Below are 18,099 nucleotides of genomic sequence, written 5' to 3'. Positions count from 1 at the left end.
TTCTTAGTTGTTGTTGTTGTTTCCTGTTTGGAAAAATTTCGTCTTCTTGAAAAGTATGACCGCACAATTTTAGATTAATGGTATTTCCCATAGAACAGTGGAGTTACGTTTCTACATTCTGGCTTTCACTACAGCTGTTGAGAAGTCAACCAATAGCCATTCCTTTGAAGGTTATCTGTCTTTTATCTTTGTATTTTAAAGATTTTTGTCCTGACATTGAAAATATTCTTGTCTTGGCATTGTTAATTCTCTAGTTTCATAAAATGTGCCTTGGTATGAATTTTTTCATTTATCCTACTGGTATTTGTCTCGTAGCTGTGTGGGTTAGTGTCTTTCATCAGTTCTGGAACTGGCCATTTTTTTCCTTATAAATATTGATCAACTTTTTGTCTCTCAGCAGTGAATTTAAAATAATTTCTTCAAATTGATCTTCTACTCACTAATTCTCTCTTTCGTTGCCTTAAATCTGCTGTTAAACCCTTACGTTGGGTTTTAATGTCTTAATTTTTCTTTTTCAAACCTGTTTGGTTGTTTTTATAATTTTCTGCTCTTTATAAATTTCTGCTATTTATACATTCATTTCTCTAAACCTACAGGTCCTAATATTATATTCCATATATACTTGAATACTTATGAGGTGGGCTTCTGTGCATGATGTTTTTTTTTTTCTCTAAATGTTTATTTTTGAGAGAGAAGGAGCGTGCGCACGCGAGTTGGGGAGGGGCAGAGAGAGGGAGACAGAGGATCCAAAGCAGGCTCCACGCTGACAGCAGAGAGCCTGATAGAGGGTTCAAACTCACCAACCATGAGATCATGACCTGAGCTGAAGTCAGACGCTTAACTGAGTGAACCACCCAGGTGTCCCTGTGCACTATGTTTCTAAGGCTTTTATAACTTTCTCTTACATTTTGTGGGTTTTGACTAAGCCAGAAGCACTACTAGGGCATGACCTCTTTTTAAGGTTTTCAGACCACTCAGGTAGGAAATTCATGTAAAAGCTAATTTGGGGATATACCTCCAGGGAGATTTGTTTTACTCCCTCCCCCTCTCAAGTGTGAAAGGCAATTTTCCTTGCATTTTCTGGGTGGATGGGGGAAGGGGGTAAAGTGGATTGTTTCTAGTTCGTCCTTCATGAACTTGATGAAAATACAGGTTTTCCACCAGACGGTCCACTTAGGAAAGGGCTTTTGCTTCTTCCCGTCTACCCCCAAATCTGTTTATTTTACTTGGTTAAGCAAATACTCTGAAGCTGAACCAACCTGTGTTTACTTACCTTGCCAGCTTCTCATTTTCCCTTCATTTTTGGACTCTTGTATGTGTCTTTCACTTAGCACATCGATGTATTTTTTAAAACGTTCATGGTATTTGACATATCTTAATGGTTTTCTGCAAGGGAGTTGCTCTAAGGCATTCTGGGAAAGAATCTACAGCCTGTACTGGCTGTGTCATGCACGTCGTTCTCTGTGCCTTGCTTGCGGTTCTTTGCCCTGTATTCGTGGGAGGTAATGGGTAGATTGTCTCATTTAATGGCAGCTTGGGTTTCTAAGGAAACCTATAGAAAGTGTATAGTCCATCCTGGAAAAATGCTCTATGAATACAAGCTAATATTGTATTTTGAACTGAAAACGCACACATTTGTATGCCTCGTCCATCCAAGCCCTCCAAGTCACAAACATTGGTGGTAAGAGCATAGTTATTGTAAGACGTGGGGTTGAAAAGAAATCTGCTTTTTTAGTTTATGGCGATAGACTTAGACAGTAAAATACACATGAACAATGTCAGCATGCTTAAAGTGTATTTTAAAATCCTTCTCGTTCACGGACATTGTTTTCTTCTGATCTTTGTATTTTAAAAATAATGTTAAAACCCCACGTATTTAAGTTTGAACATTTTGCCAAAAGAGGGCAGTATTCACCCGCAGTAGAATGTAAAGGGACTGAAAACTTACTGGAAAGGAGGCGAGTGAATTTATTTTTCCTCGTAAGGTTGATAAAGTTTGACCAAACTAGACCTGCAATGACTAGATTTGCCTGCCAGTCTGGTTCTCTGGGATGGTTGCCCCGGTGGGACCATCCCACATTTTCATGTGTTTTTCTATTACTTTGACATTTTTTAAAGTGCTAGTTCAGGGGGAAGAGTTGTTTGAAAACTTTAAGGATAAAACCAAAAACCTTTCCCGAATACCTGCTTAGAGTGACCAAAAAAGCACGTGTGTAAGGCGTGGTCATTGAAGTCTGTCCCTGCCCGTGACTCAGGGCCACTTCCCTCAGGGACCCGTGGCCGTTTAAACCCGAAAAATGAGGCTCCGGCCGGCCGTGGTGCACCCGGACCCGAGGTGGCTCGGCCTTGTACTTTGCGCGTTTGTTTTTCTATCAGCTTGTCCCCTCTGCGCGTTGGTACAGGAGTTCGCGGTTTAAACATACAGCCTTGAACGTTAAATATTCAAGGAGGAAAGCGGAAGTAGCTGCTTTGAATGTCAAGAGTGAGGTGCTTTGGGTTTCCAGGAGTGGAATGCGCAGGAGGCAACGAAACCGATTTCTGGAAGCACAGGAAAATGTGAGCCTAGACCAGCGAATTAGAACCCTGCCTGCCCTTTAGGGTTTGGCGGTATTACCGGATAAAAAGGAAAGCCGTTGTGCACTGGTTCAGTACATCACGAATCCACTTGAGCTGCAGAAGGACAGACAGCTCGGGGCCCGGAGGCCCGGGCTTACGTAACGCGCAGTGGAAGCCACTTTGGAAAAGCTTTACACTTGCGTTCTGCCGCCTGCGGCGCACGCTCGTTTCCCGCAGCGGCTCCGGCGGGGACGAGCTTCTCCGCGGCCCTCGGGGGGTGCGGCGCCCCCTAGAGGCGGCGGGCGCCCCCTGCCCTGTAACGTGATCTCCCCGCTCCTGGATTGGCCAGAAGCGCAGTTTTCCCCGGGAGCCGCTCGTAGCTGGGCTCCCAAGCCGGGCTCCCCACGACGGGCCCCGCACGGCAGCCGCCGCCGCCGCCGCCGCCGCCGCTTCGCTTCCGGCAGCGGATGGAGCGATGGCGCCCAGACTCCCCTGCTGGACCACTTGCTTCCTCCTGGTCGTGTGGTGCCCGCCCGCGCTCCCCTGCCCTAGCCGGTGCCTTTGCTCGAAGAGCACCGTCCGCTGCATGCACTTGACGCTGGATCACATTCCTCAGGTGCCGCAGCAGACCACAGTCCTGTAAGTTCACACAGATGCCGGTGCAGCGCCGCCCCGTTGCCCTCTGCCGGAACCGAGCGCTCCTCTTTGAACTGGGGTTCCTGATGCGGTCCCTGCTCCCGGCCGGCCGGGAGAGGGTTTTGCCGCTTTTCGGGCAACTTAATGATTCTGCTTTGTGGGACTAGAAAATGGGAGCGAGGATGAGCTGAAATAAATGTATTTGCACCGGGTGCAGTTCTCTTTTCCAGCATCTTCCAGAGCTTGCTATTGAGAATTTTCATCTTTGTTTAGGAGTTTTCCTGCGTAGGTTCTCAGGTTATTCCTTTCATCCTCTCCTCCAGAGACTTTCAGACTCCTAATTAGTCTCAGCATGTATCTGTCCCATTTGGAAAGAACCGACTTGGCTTCGGAATGTGCTTCCAATTCATTATGTGCGGGCGACCTGGATTTTTCTGTTCATTGTTGGGCTTTGCGTTGGGCGTCTCAGGTGGGTGACGTTCTCAGTCTCAGGCCCTTGAGGGACTGTTGGTTTTCCAGGGCGGTCCCTCCGAATGGACCAGGAGAGCAGGGTGCTTGGAAGCCTTCCGGAGCCGTGACTAATCAGCATCCGGGAGGCATTCTGGGATGGTAGAATAACCCGCAATATAGGAATCAGGTGGGCCTGGGTTCCAGTTCCGCTTCCTTCTCTTCAATAGGGCGATAGTAAGCCTGTGTCGTAGAATTGACGTGTGGGTTAAATTAAATAATACGTGTGAAGTGCAGATCTTTTGTTACTATAATTTTCAAGCCTCACATCACAAGACAAGGAAAATCGCTGAAAGGACAGATTTGAAGGGTTCTCCCTGGTAAAGTTTTTGTGGATTGTGTCATGTCCGTGGAAGAGGGAACTCCTTTCCCCGTTCCAAGTCCATTCTTGGGCACAGGGGAAATAGCCTAAGATTCCCGGAATTTCGAGATGTTCGAGATGTGAGATAAGATCAGCACCGTGTGTGTGTGTGTGTGTGTGTGTGTGTGTGTGTGTGTGTGTGTGTGTTGGCTGTAATCATGAAATGAGGATTTTAGCCTGCTAATGAAAAGTCGAAGCTAGTGGTTGGTGGTTGTGTAGCAAGAGAGAGAGAGAGATTTGCCACACGTGCTTTTAGGAATTTTGAATGAGCCTTTTGTGTGTTGCTCGCAAATACCAAAATATGTCTTACTCTCAAAACCAGTAAGACAGATTCTTGAGCCTGGGACCCCTGCGTTGTGCAGCCAGTCAGAGCACTGCTCCAGAGGGGCCTTCGTCCTCGTCACCATCCCTGTGTCACTTTGTAGGAACGGTTTCTGACAGGAACAGAATCTTGGCGAGGAGACGGCTTGTCTCATCAAGTGCCATGGACTTAAAGAAAAGGCCGCCTAAGTTCCAACCTGGACCTAAGATTTTGCTTCTTTGGTGTTTCAAAGAAGAAATGAGCACTCAGACACTCTCTTCTGGATGTAATGGGCAGGACTGAAAGCACACTGTCCATGTGCTTTTTTAGATGTTTATTTTTGAGAGAGAGAGAGCACGAGCAGGGCAGGGGCAGAGAGAGGGGGAGACACAGACTCCGAAGCAGGCTCCAGGCTCCGAGCTGTCAGCACAGAGCCCGACGCGGGGCTGGAACCCACGAACTGTGAGACCGTGACCCGAGTTGAGGTCGGGTGCTTAACAGACTGCACCCCCCGGGCGCCCCAACACTGTGCATGTACTTTCGAAGAGCCTTCCACTCCATGTAGAAATAAAGTAGTTCTCAGGTTCCAGACCAGGCCTGCCCGTGAGGCAGATGCCCTGCAGATGAAATGTGTGTTGCCATGGGTGAGTTCTCCACTCCTTGTCTCAGTTTCCTAGTCCATTCAATGGGGACGCTAACGGTGTTCACCCTCTAGGGTCATTCTGAAGATGACATGAGATAATGCGTGTCAAATACTTAGGGAGGTGTCTGGTCCTACTAAGCACCACGGAAGGGTTCACTGTCATTATATTTACAATTAAGGTCAGGAGCTGCAAACCCAAAGGCCTACAGGAAACCGGTTGGTACAGTAAAGGCAAACTACTGTGTGAGTCGTGTGCGGGACAGCTCGGCTTGGGTCTGGGGGGGGGGGTATGCGGGGAGGGAGGGGAGGGAGAGGTGGTCAGCGGTCTGGGCCGGCCAGCTCCTGAGCTCGTGGCTGCCCTGTGGGAATGTGGGCCTATTGTTAATGAGCTTGCCATATTTTTAAGAAGATGCGGAAGTCAGAAATGAAATTCCCTAACTTTTACATCTTAGAGGATAATTAAGTTGTTTGCTCGTTTTTTGTCTTGTTTTGTTTTTTATGAAACGCAACAGCATATAGGCCCCACCACACGCGTTTGTGGATTCCTTTTATCCCGGGACCTTTCATCTGCGACCTTTATTAGAGAAATGGCATAAAGGCCAAGAAATGTATGTGACGTTTACGAAACTTGGTGCTCTACCTCTTTTGGGTCCCAGCTGACCTGGGATTCCATGGTCATGTGAGCAGTATTATGAAAGTACGCAAGTAACTGCATCAAGCTAAAAATGCTGAGGAAGAAAAACCCAATCAGCCTCTGAAAGCCGAGGCGGAGGGGACCTGGCCAGATTTCCCCCTAGCAGCAGCATCAGGAGTTTTTGTCAAACCACGCCCAGATGTGTGTGGTCATTGTGACAGTGGGAACGGTGCAACAACATGTCGCATGATTCGTAGCCAGAGTGCTTGGTAAATTTCCTGAGCGGCAGTATAATTTTCTTGATTTTGCCTTTACGTGTTGTGAAAATTTTAACCTTAATACAGAAAATATTCTTCTCAACCGTAGATAAGGAAACTTCACTATACTTAATGACTGATTATGGCTAATGAGTGTTTCAAGTATGGAAAAACACAGAACTACTCCCCCCCCCCATTTTAATTTAATTCCATCTATAAAGAGATCATTGGGTGTTCAAAGCAAGTATCAGCAAACAGTCCATTACCATTTATTTATTTATTTATTTATTTATTTATTTATTTATTTATTTATTTAATGTATTTATTTCGAGAGAGAGAGAGTGGGGTAGGAGTAGAGAGAGACAGAAAGAATCCTAAGCAGGCTCCGCCCTGTCAGCACAGAGCCCCGACACAGGGCTTAACTCATGGACGGTGAGATCACGACCTGAGCCAAGATCCAGAGCTGGATGCTCAACGGCCTGAGCCACCCAGGCGCCCCGGTCCACTACCATTTGGAAACTGTCACTCCTCAAAGTGTATTTTAGCAGAGCAAATCTTTCAGAGTTGGAATTGGAATTAGCAAACAAAAAATCTCTAGTAATGAACTTCGGAGTGCCTGTTCAATAGTCAGAAGCCCTGCTTAGCTTTCGTTGATTTTCCTTTGGCCCCGGGTCATGAGGTTGTACCTCCGGAATCTCAGTCGCTGGTTCAGAAATAAGATGTTCTTAGAATTTCCGGGAGTGAAAGAGTGAGCATCAGTGGAATTCAGGGACTGTGATTAAACGGACTCTAAAAAACCATCTCAGTTTCATGAGAAAAATGGAAAAAATGAGAATTTCCCCCAAAGTTTTAAATTCACCAGTATGTACAGTGTGAAGTTTTCACTATTTAATTGAGGCATTTCCTTTATGTATGAAGCCGCCTTGCCCTCCAAGGAAGACAAACCTCGGGAGGAAGGCTGGGGGTGGCGAGTGGGAAAATGACACGTTCGGTCGTGAAAGCGTTTATCCAGCTGATAAAAATGTCATCTTGTCCGAGAAGAAAATAGGATTCCTTCAGCTCTTTCCAGTTTCCAATCCAGTTAGATTTTTTTTTTTTTTAATTTAACCCTCAGGGGTTACTTTGACCTTTGAAACAGAATTTTTCATAACTTTTTTATAACTGACGTAACTTGTTGGCTTTGAGTTATCACTTGCCGGTGGTGAGCAGGCCTGGGCGCCCTGGATGCTTCCCCCGTTTGGCCCGATTGAAGGGAAGCATGAGGGCCCCGACTGAACTGCATCTAAATTCAAACCTCCCCCCGGTTGCGGACCTGTTGGGGAGAGAAATGGAGCTAAAAGTTGAAACGCATTTCCCATTTCATTGGCCACTTCGTGAGTCAAGGTACGCTATTTCGGCACGTGCCTCCCATCTTGGGGACCTAACGCCGTGCAGCCTCACCACCCTCGTGACTCAGGACAGCTCGGTCCTCAGAGGAGAAAGAGAAAAGGCTGTTCTAGAAGGGGCGGTGAGTGTTCGTGGAGCCCACGTGAGGATTTGGGGCGGAGGAACAGTGAGGAGAGGGCAAGGTCAGGGGTGTGGAGGGGGAAAAGCCGCCAGCTGTCGGCCCCACTGTCCAGGGTGGGGCCCGGCCCTGATCCCCGGGAGTCACCCTTCATTCAAGCCAACCTACAGGAGAATTAGTTTAGGGGAGAAACGAGTCCCATGTGGGCGTGTTACTTTGGAGGTCTCCCGTGGGACAAACAGTTGAAGTGCAGCGGGTGGTTATGGGGACCTGACCCGGAGATGCAGATCTGTGACGTTGAGCACTCCCCTAAGCCACCAGGGAAACTGCAGGGCAGAGGAGTGTGACGGGAACGCGCCCCTGAAGGGGGAGAGTGAGCCGGCCAGGCCACGGCAGGGAAGGCAGACGACGCTTCCCGGAGTGGCGGGACCCAGGGACGGCGGTGCTGAGCTTGCGCGCTGAAGGACAGCCTGACCCTCGGACGGTGCAGATGACTTCGCAAAAGCAGCTTCAGCTGGGGAGCAGAAGCCAGACTGCAAGGATTAAGGAGTGATAGGCCGGCTTTTCCAGATTTCAGAACTTGGCCTCCGTCAAGGAGGTGTTAGCGTCCCCCTCTGAGTGTCGGTATCCTCATCAGCAAAATGGGGACGCATGATTGCCGAGTGATGCCAGGATCCATGTGATCTTGTGGGGGGGTTTCCTACCATGGTCTGTACCTGGGCGATCTGTGCTGATTAAATGAGTGGAGTAGACTAGTGTTTTCTACACTGAGCTCTGCATTTCAGTCCCTCCTGTAGATTCTATGTGAGATGAAGGAAAACACCGCACAATGGCAGCTTTTAGGGGGGTAGTTACCACACGAGGTGGCAAAGCTGAGGTTCCCGTTCTGGTTGGACAGCTCCTGCATATATGAAAAGCTGAATAGAGAAACCTTGTTGAGTTTTGCTTGGGCATCCTGGCGGGAGAGGCTCAGAAATACAGTAAGCTCGGGAGGCCAGGGGTGCAGCCCTGAGAGTCCCTGGAAGAAGAGCTTGCATTAACTCAGCCAGGAGGAAATGGAATTTCCCAGGAGACGCTTGTAGAATGAGCAAAGGCAGCCTAGGCTACAACTCTGGAAAGCCCCGCAGGCCAGGGGAACAGATGTAAGCGGGAGCCCGGCCCACCAGCTGTGGTTGCAAGGTCTGTGCACTGCACAACTCCACCCCGTGCTGGGCATGCTGCCCCTGGGGAGAAAAGAGAGAGGAGTCCGAGAGGAACACGGCCACCGAAGAAGGAGGAGGCGTCCCAGAGAGGAGTATTGTCGGTATTTCAAGAGGGAGGAGGGTGGTCAAACCCGGCAGAAGTGGAGATAGCAGAGTCCCACGTGTGCCTCCAAGATGTTGGAAGAGAAGAAGGTCGAAGGGATCGCGTTGTTCTCGTTTGTTGTCTAGAGGGCGGGGATGCTTCGTGTGAGTGGTAGGCAAGGGGAATGGGAAGTCCTGCGGGAGGATTAAGGACGGGAGAGAGGGGGGGCTAGTATGTTTTCGTTGGACCTTGCAGCTCCGAGGGGAGGCGAGGGGAGGCGGCCCATCGCACGTCAGTGTGAGAACGTAGCTGAGAGCTTGAGGTCCAGATGGACGAGGCAGGGTGCAGACCCTCTTATCGGAAAGGGAGAAAATCCAGCAGGACAGAGGCCTCAAGCCTCAGAGCCAAGGCATCTGGAGACCATCACGGCTGCGGCAGATGGATGTCCCAGCCCAGGCTCGGAATGAGTCTGATGTTTCTGGCTCCAGAGGGAGAGAGAGAGAGAGAGAAACGTTACAATGATGGTGAGAATTACAGAAATTCAGTTCAGGAGACAGTGGATGTTGAGCAACCGGATGTTTGTGTTAATTTATTGCCTTCAATTTAAAGTGTCGCTTATTCGGTGGAGTGGTCAACTTACTTAAGGTGCTTGTGTTAGCTCAGGCTGCTGTACCAAAATACCATAGACTGGGTGATTTGTTTTTTTAAGTTTATGTATGTATTTTGGGAGAAGGAGAGAGAGAGAGATGGAGAGGAGGGGCCCTGGGGGAGAGAGAGAGAGAGAGAAAGAGAGAGAGAATCCCAAGCAGGCTCCGTGCTGTCATAACAGGCCCGATGCCGGGCTCAGTCTCGCGAACCACGAGGTCATAACCTGAGCCAAAATCAAGAGTCGAACACTTAACCAACTGAAGCACCCAGGCGGCCCTAGCCTGGGTGATCGAAATGACATTTATTTCTCACAGTTCTGGAGGCTGAGAGGTCCAGGATGTCTCATGAAAGGCCTCTTCTGGTCCATTGAGATGCTGCCTTCTCGTTGATCCTCACAGGACGGAGAGGGAGACCATCTCTCTCCTGTCTCTTCCTGTAAGGGCGCTAATGCTATCCTGAGGGCTCCCCCCTCGTGACCTAAGTACTCCCCAAAGGCCCCGCCTCCTAACAACAGCACCCTGGGGATTAAGGATTCAACATGTGAAATTGAAGGGGAATCAAGAACTCAGCCCATAGCAGTGACTCGGGTTTAAGTTATCGAACTATTTATCAAAAACAAATAGGTTAGTGACCGAATTGAAACATCATGGTGTGTTCTCTATTTAATCCTTTCCACTGTGAGATACAATAAACGATTTCTTGAGATACATGGGAGGCATATATGTTTCACAATTCTCCTTCTTGCTGTTGCGTAAAATGAAGCACATCTGCCCAAAATTCGAATCATGGCAACTTTTCCAAGTGCGACACGAGACATTTAAGCATTTTCAACAGTCTGCCTTTCTTTCGGGCGACTGAGTAGCCACAACAGATGACACGACATGGTTTTATTGTCTGACTCCACACTATGCAGTGAAAAACAGGGTTATGTTTAAAAATCATCTTGTTTGACTGTTACAGACTGATCAGTTTGGACTGATCGTTCCGTTCCCAGTGATTCTTATCTGAGTAGGAGAAAAAAAATATGTTTGGATTTTGAAATGGAAAAAAGAAAAATATGAACCTGATTTCAGCTAAACGTATTTAAAAAAATCCGAGGTCTACTAACTTCATTTATTTTAACAAGCAGAACCCAAAGGCCCTCATTTAACCTCAAATACTGCAAAGCGCTAATGGCTGGATATGATAGGATAGATATCTATAATACGGTGGGTAAATGTTTTCCAAGGGTAAGGACACAGATTTTTTTGGGGGGGTGGGGAGTTTTTCTTTTAAGTTTCTATTTTCATGCCAGTATAGTTAACAGACAGTGTAATGTTAGTTTCAGGGGTACGATATAGTGGTCCAACAATTCTGTACGTCCCTCAGTGCTCATCATGATAAGTGTCCTCCTAATCCCCGTCATCTATTTCACCCAGCCCCCCACCCACCTCCCCTCCAGTAACCACCAGTTTCTTCTCTATAGTTACGAATCTGTTTCTTGGTTGGCCTCTCTCTCTTTGTCTCCCCCCTTTGCTCCTTTGTTTGATTTCTTAACTCCACAAATGAGTGAAATCATATGGTGTTTGTCTTCCTCTGACGAATTTCGCTTAGCATACTATTCTCTAGCTCCATCCACGTCATTGCAAATGGCAAGCTTTCATTCTTTTTATGACTGTGTAATATTCCATTGTAAATATATACTACATCTTCTTTATCCATTCATCAGTCCATCTACACTTGGGCTGTTTCCATAGTTTGTTGTAGATAATGCTGCAGTAAACATAGGGGTGCGTGTATCCCTTCGAATTAGTCTGTTTGTATTCCTTGGGTAAATATCTAGTAGTGGGATTGCTGGATCGTAGAGTAGTTCTATTTTTAACTTTTTAAAAAAAGTTTATTTCTTTATTTTGAGAGACAGAGCGTGAATGGGGGAGGGGCAGAGAGAGAGGGAGAGAGAATTCTAAGCAGGCTCCGTGCTGTCAGCACAGAGCCCGATGTGGGGCTTGATCCCACAAACTGTGAGATCACGACCTGAGCCAAAATCAAGAGTCAGATGCTTAACCGACTGAGCTACCCAGGCGCCCCTCTATTTTTAACTTTTCGAGCAACCTCCATGCTCTTTTCCAGAGGCCGCACCAGTTTGCATTCCCACCAATAGTGCGAGAGGTTCCTTTTCTCCGCATCCTCACCAGTACGTTTTGTTTCTTGTGTTGTTGATTTTAGCCACTCTGACAAGTGTGAGGTGGTATCTTAGTGTGGTTTTGATTTGGGTTTCCCTGAGGATCAGTGATGTGGAGCATCTCTTCATGTGTCTGTTGGCCATCTGGATGTCTTCTTTGGAAAAATGTCTATTTGTGCCTTCTGCCCATTTTTTAATTGGATTATTGGTTTTGGGGGATTCATAAGTTCTTTATGTATTTTGGATACTGATCTTTTATTAGATGTGTCATTTGCAAATATCTTCTCCCATTCCATGGTTGCCATTTAGTTTTGTTGATTGTTTCCTTTGCTGTGCAGAAGTTGTTTTTTTTTTTTTTTTTTTTTTTGATACAGTTTATTTTTGCTTTTGTTTCGCTTGCCTCAAGGGACATATCTGAAGGAAGTTGCTATGGCTGATGTCAGAGAGGTTACAGCCTGTGTTCTCCTTTAGGATTTTTATGGTTTCAGGTCTCAGGTCTCACATTTACGACTTAGGTCTTTAATCCATTTTGAAGTAATTATTGTGTTTGGTGTAAGAAAGTGGTCCAGTTTCATTCTTTTGCAGTTTGCTGGCCAGTTTTCCCAGCCCCATTTGTTGAAGAGACTGTCATTGGCTAATCTTTCCTGCTTTGGTGAAGATTAATTGACCATAGAGTTGTGGGTTCATTTCTGGGTCTTCTATTCAGTTCTGTTGATCACTGTGTCTGTTTTTGTGTCAGGACCATACTGCTGTGATCACTACAGCTTTGTAATATAACTCAAGGTCTGAAATTGTGATGTCTCCAGCTTTGCTCTTCTTTTTCAAGGTTGTTCTGGCTATTTGGGGTCTTTTGTACTTCCATACAAATTTTAGGATTGCTTGTTCCAGCTCTGTGAAAAATTCTGGTGGTATTTTGATAGGGATTGCATTAACTGCGTAGATTGCTTTGGGGAGTATAGACATTTTAACACTGTTTGTTCTTCTAATCCATCAGCATGGAATGTTTTTCCATTTTTTTGTGTCATCTTCAGTTTCTTTCATCAGTGTTTTATAATTTTCAGAGTATAGGTCGTACACCTCTTTAGTGAGGTTTATTCCTAGGAGCAATTGTAAACAGGATCGATTCCTGAATTTCTCTTTCTGCTGCTTCATTATTTGTGTATAGAAATGCAGCAGATTTTGTACATTGATTTTGTATCCTGTGACTTCACTGAATTTACATACCAGGTCTAGCAGTTTTTTGGTAGAGTCTTTCAGGTTTTCTGTATAGAGTATCATGTCATCTGCAAATAGCGAAAGTTTGACTTCTTCCTTGCTGATTTGGATGGCTTTCCTTTTTTTGTTGTCTGATTGCTGTGGCCAGGACTCCCAGTATTACGTTAAATAACAGTGGTGAAAGTGGACATCCCTGCCTTGTTCCTGATCATACGGGAAAAGGTCTTAGTTTTTCCCCACTAAGGACGATATTAGCTGTGGGTTTTTCATATACGACCTTTATTATGCTGAGGTATGTTCCCTCTAAACCTTTGTTGAGGTTTTTTTTTTTTTTTTCATGAATGGACGTTGTACTTTGTCAGATGCTTTTTCTGCATCTATTGAAATGATCGTATGGTTCTTATCCTTTCCTTTATTACTGGGGTGTGTCACGTTGATTAATTTTTATTTTATTTTATTTTATTTATTTATTTATTTTTTTAATTTTTTAATGTTTTATTTATTTTTGAGATAGAGAGAGACAGTGTGAGCAGGGGAGGGGCAGAGAGAGAGGGAGACACAGAATCCGAAGCAGGCTCCAGGCTCTGAGCTGTCAGCACAGAGCCCGACGCGGGGGCTCGAACTCACGGATCACGAGATCATGACCTGAGCCGAAGTGCGACGCTTAACCGACTGAGCCACCCAGGCGCCCCTGATTAATTTTTAAATATAGAACCACCCTGCAGCCCAAGAATAAATCCCACTTGGTTGTGGTGGATGATTTTTTTTTTAACGTATGGTTGGATTCGATGTGCTAGTATTTTACGGCGAATTTTTGCATCCACGTTCATCAGGGATGTTGGCCTGTGGTTCTCTCTTTTACTAGAGTCTTTATCTGGTTTTGGTTAGATAATGCTGGCCCCATTAAATGAGTTTGGAAGTTTTCCTTCCTCCTCTATTTTTTGAAATAGTTTCAGAAGAATAGGTATTAACTCTTTAAATGTCTGGTAGAATTTCCCCAGGGAAGCCATCTGGCCCTGAGCTTTTATTTGTTGGGAATTTTTTGATTCCTGATTCAATTTCTTTGCTGCTTATAGGTCTGTTCAAGTTTTCTGTTTCTCCTTTTTCAGTTTCGGTGGTTTGTATGTTTCTAGGAACTTGCCCGTTTCTTCCAGGTTGTCTAACATGTTGGCGTATCGTTTTTCATAATGTTCTCTTATCTTTATATCTCTCCAGGGTGGGCAGGGGCTTGTGCTGGTCCTCTGGGCGAGGGGCCCCCCATGCTGGGACTGAGGCAGGCTTGACTGAGAAGGGCAGTTCTGCCAGAGCACAGTAAGGGGGGGCCTGGGGTAAGCAAGTTAGGCAGCCAGTGTCGGTGCCGCGCTGGTGACTTTGTGCTCGTGCTGAGGGGCAGGGAATTGAAATGGTGTCAGCCAACATCTTTGTCCCCAGAGAGGCGTTTCATGAATGCTGCCTGTCAGGGGTGCGCTGTGAGACCAGCGAACGATCTCCCCACCGTGTGCCCCAGGTGTTCCTCCGATCGTTATTTCCATGCCGTCCGCCACCCACCCCCCCAATTGTTTGCCCACCTTCTCTCCAGGAGCAGGGCAGTGCCCTCTGGGCTGTATCCCTGCCAGGCGCCCTGACCGTTAAAACTGGAGTTTTAAGGCCTGCTGGTCGCAAGAACCCGCAAAATTCAGCCTCCCTCATTTCCCAAACCAGTGGCTTTGGGCAGATGTTCTCTTTGTGCATTCCCCTGTGTACTCCTCTCTCTCTTGCCCTTCTCCTCGACCACGGCTACCCTCCTCTGCAGCATCCAGAATCTTTTTCCTCTAAACCCCGTCTCTGCACTTCTTACCTTCTTGGATGTGGCCTCTTCTCTCTCTTTCGTTGTGGAGTTTCTTGGCCAGTCTTCAGGTTGATTTCTGGAGTATTTAGGATGATTTGATAGTCATCTAGCCGTGATTGTGGTACGAGACGAGCCTAGGGTCCTCCTACTCTGCCGCCATTTTGCAAATCCAGGAAGAGATCTTAAAATTCATTTCCCAATGCCACCTGGTTTGGGAGCCCCACGAGTAATCAGTAGAGGCAGCTGCCTGCACACATGGTTTGAAAAAAACCTAGAGGGATCCCAAAGTTAGATTCCCCAACAGCTTACCAGATCCCAGCATTTGCCACCATCTGCCCTTGTGTTAGATCACCCAAGACTCCAGTGAAAAGCACCCATTTTGTCTTGCAGGGATGTTATGCCCTCACAGACCAAATAGGACCAGGGAATCGGTTCATTAAATTCGTACCAGAGTGTAGCCCCTGGACAATTAAAAAGTCTGTGGATTGTGTTTCTAGGAAGGTGCAGCGGGAAGTCCGGAGATGCGAGAACCCAACAGGCCTTGTACCCGCTGCTCTTTCTGCCCGCGACGAATGGACACCCGTTGTCCTCGCTTGGCCTGCTTCTGCTTAGTCTTCAGAGGTCAGCTCGAGCTCGCCTCTGGGAACTGGTCTCCATCTCTTTTCCCTTCCTCCCAGTCTTTGGGAGATCCTTTTCCCGTCTTGACCAGGGAACATGCCGCATGGGATTAGGGTTGTTAACTGTCTCCCTGACAGACCAAGTCCCTCCAGGGCAGAGAAGACAGATTACATCGCTTCTTTTCAAACTCTGAGGGCCCGTCAACATAAGATATGTTGAATGTGTAAAGGAGCCACCTGGCAAAATGAAACTTGAGAGGTGGTGAAAACGTCACCCATTTGGCACTGTACGTAGGGCAGGCCCTACCTTCTATGAAAGCTGCAGACTGCCCTGTTTGGCCTGGATTAACATGATTTCTGACAGTTGTGACCCTGACCTCGTGCTGTGTTGACCACCACTCTTGTAAGCACGCTATGTGATGTGCTACTTAATCGCAGGCTTAGAGAAGGAAATCAGTGCCTAGACACAAACATCTCTGGCGGAAATGAAGGAGAGAAGAGAAGAGAATCGGAGGCCCAGATTCCAGCACGTAGACGTGTGTTATCTGAGCGCAGACTCATACTGTAGTGCGGGGGCGGGGAGGAGGTACTTAAGAAGATCGTCGCTTCTCCAGGGGATCCCCTCGGTTTCAACAAGATGTTGGTGCACAAAAAGATGGTTTGTTTCCTTCTTCACCCCACGTACGTGGGACGGAGTGCCTTCCCACCTGGAGCTCTCCCCGTCCTGTGTCACCCTCCCAGGTCCCTGTTGGAGACAAGCAGACTTTGCTATCATCTATATTTGACCATCTCTAAAGACGAGCATAGATGAAGAGCTGGTGCAATGTTGAGAATTTATTTTTAAAATGTTCAAAATCAGCTAAAAGCAGCTACCAACTAGGGATTATAACTCAGGGCCCATGGGAGTTCTTGTCAGTGCTCACAGGAACATACCAAGAAAACAGGGCCGTCCATCATTACACCGTTTAAACTTCTCCAAATTAGTTTCAGGAGTATTTTATTTACTTACACCTCACATTTGTCTAGAAACTATTTCAAGTGGCTAATAGCTATTTTTAGTTCCAGGAGAAGACAAAAATCAATGTTTCCCATGTACTTTTTCTAAATCTTGTATTTTCCCTTTTTGCACTTGTTTCTGATAATGTTTTTCTTTCCTTTTTTTTTAAAGCTTATTTATTTATTTGGGGGGGGAGAGAGAGAGAGAGCACATGCAAGCAGGGGAGGGGCAGAGAGAGAGGGAGCAAGCGCAGCCCAAGCAGGCTCTCAGCTGTCAGTGCAGAGCCGGACTTGGGGCTCAAACCCGTGAACCAACCACGAGATCATGACGTGAGCCCAAATCCTGCATAGCCAACTGAGCCACCCGGGTGCCCTCACGTTTTTCTTTTTATTTATTTATTTATTTAAAATTTTTAAATTTTTTTATTTTTAACGTTTATTTATTTTTGAGACAGAGAGAGACAGAGCATGAACAGGGGAGGGGCAGAGAGAGAGGGAGACACAGAATCGGAAGCAGGCTCCAAGCTCTGAGCCATCAGCCCAGAGCCCGACGCGGGGCTCGAACTCACGGACCGCGAGATCTTGACCTGAGCTGAAGTCGGACGCTTAACCGACTGAGCCATCCAGGCGCCCCATGTTTTTCTTTTTAAATACTAATCTCTTCAGACTTATTGAACGCAAAAGAAGAGGAAGTAGAATTCTGTCAGAACAGAATACCGTGCCGTGACATCAACAGAGTTGTAACCTCGTGCCGAATGTGAGTCAGACACCCAGGTTATTCTACCTAGAGGGAACCTGTACAAAGAATCTGATATCGTAGAGTATCGATCATTACCAAACATACGGAGGATTTTGTATCCAGGACGGAATTGCCGTTTGCCTTTATCCAGCGCAGTAGGTCAAGTTGAGTTCTAACCCGGACTGTCTAGAGGCAGCAGGAAGGTAACTAACTGTACTAAGGGGAGTCGAAATTAGCACTCTGACTTTTACAGAATTGCCCAAACTGGCAGGGCTGCATGTTAGGCCAGACTTCCGGTGCATCGTTCACTTTTCTTCCTCCAGCAGACTTGGGCAGTGAGGTCCTGGCCAGGACAGCAGAAAGTCACTGGACCGAATTGTCACGGGTCTCTTGGTTACCCCAGCCACTGGGCATTCTCTCTGCTACAGAATGGCTTTTCCTTTTATGACCTTCAAGTCCTACATGGTTGCTTCTAAAAAGGGGTCATTCGGAATGACGCTATGCCGTATCTATGCAGGGTGCACGGTACCTCCCGGCCAGTCTGGACCAGGTGCTTGTAATATGATTCTAGTCACGCTGGGAATAAAGTCCCATTGAAGGCATTATGACTGCATGGCGTGTCAGTATGTAAATTTAGTAAATTTATGTTTTGCCTAAAATATATTTCAGACTAACAGGTCCGGTTGAGGGCACTGTTCTCAGCAGCGAGGATCACAGACTGCCTACCTTGGAATTCTCCTTTCACGATTCGTTAGCGCACGTCCTTGGGCAAGTAACGGAAGTCCGTTGGCTTCTATCTTCTCTGTAATAGAGTGCTTACCGTGTGTCAGGAACTGTTTAAATGTTACTTGCTGTAATTAGCACTAATATTATTATGGCCATTGAAGTCTGGAGGTACAGATGTCAATTCTAAAAGATCCTCTGTTTCTCTTTCTCCCTTGTGTGTAAGGCAGCATATAAATGTTATTTACAGAGATTCTGAAAATGACCGACTCCTGTCTCTTGAAACCCAAGAATTACTTTTGTTGAGAAAGCATTGGAAACACTCTTAAGCATGACTCTACTAAGGTTGTGTGTGAAACGATGACTTGATGTTCAGAAAATGTTATTTGTTTCTGAAACTCAGGTTTTTACAGGGTGTGAGAATTACGTGCGAGTCAAATCATTAGCCTAGAGAGGAGGGTTAGTGGATTGTAACCTTTTGGTAAGATT

At 46.6% G+C, this 18,099-nt stretch overlaps 1 protein-coding gene across 1 annotated transcript in view; it reads left to right on the top strand.

Annotated features, from left to right (window-relative positions):
• The first annotated feature begins 2,925 nt into the window (after positions 1-2,925).
• PXDNL (peroxidasin like) overlaps positions 2,926-18,099 on the top strand; it is a 412,750-nt gene continuing 397,576 nt past the window's right edge. The window contains exon 1 of the mRNA XM_042972968.1: positions 2,926-3,195. Coding sequence (XP_042828902.1) covers positions 3,032-3,195 — 164 coding nt within the window. The 5' untranslated portion in view covers positions 2,926-3,031. The remainder of the gene's footprint in view (positions 3,196-18,099) is intronic.

Source organism: Panthera tigris, chromosome F2 (assembly GCF_018350195.1).
Source record: "Panthera tigris isolate Pti1 chromosome F2, P.tigris_Pti1_mat1.1, whole genome shotgun sequence".
In the NCBI taxonomy this organism is placed as follows: Eukaryota; Metazoa; Chordata; class Mammalia; order Carnivora; family Felidae; genus Panthera; species Panthera tigris.
The sequence above is the reverse complement of the archived record's forward strand: the minus strand, read 5'-3'. Positions and strand labels throughout refer to the sequence as shown.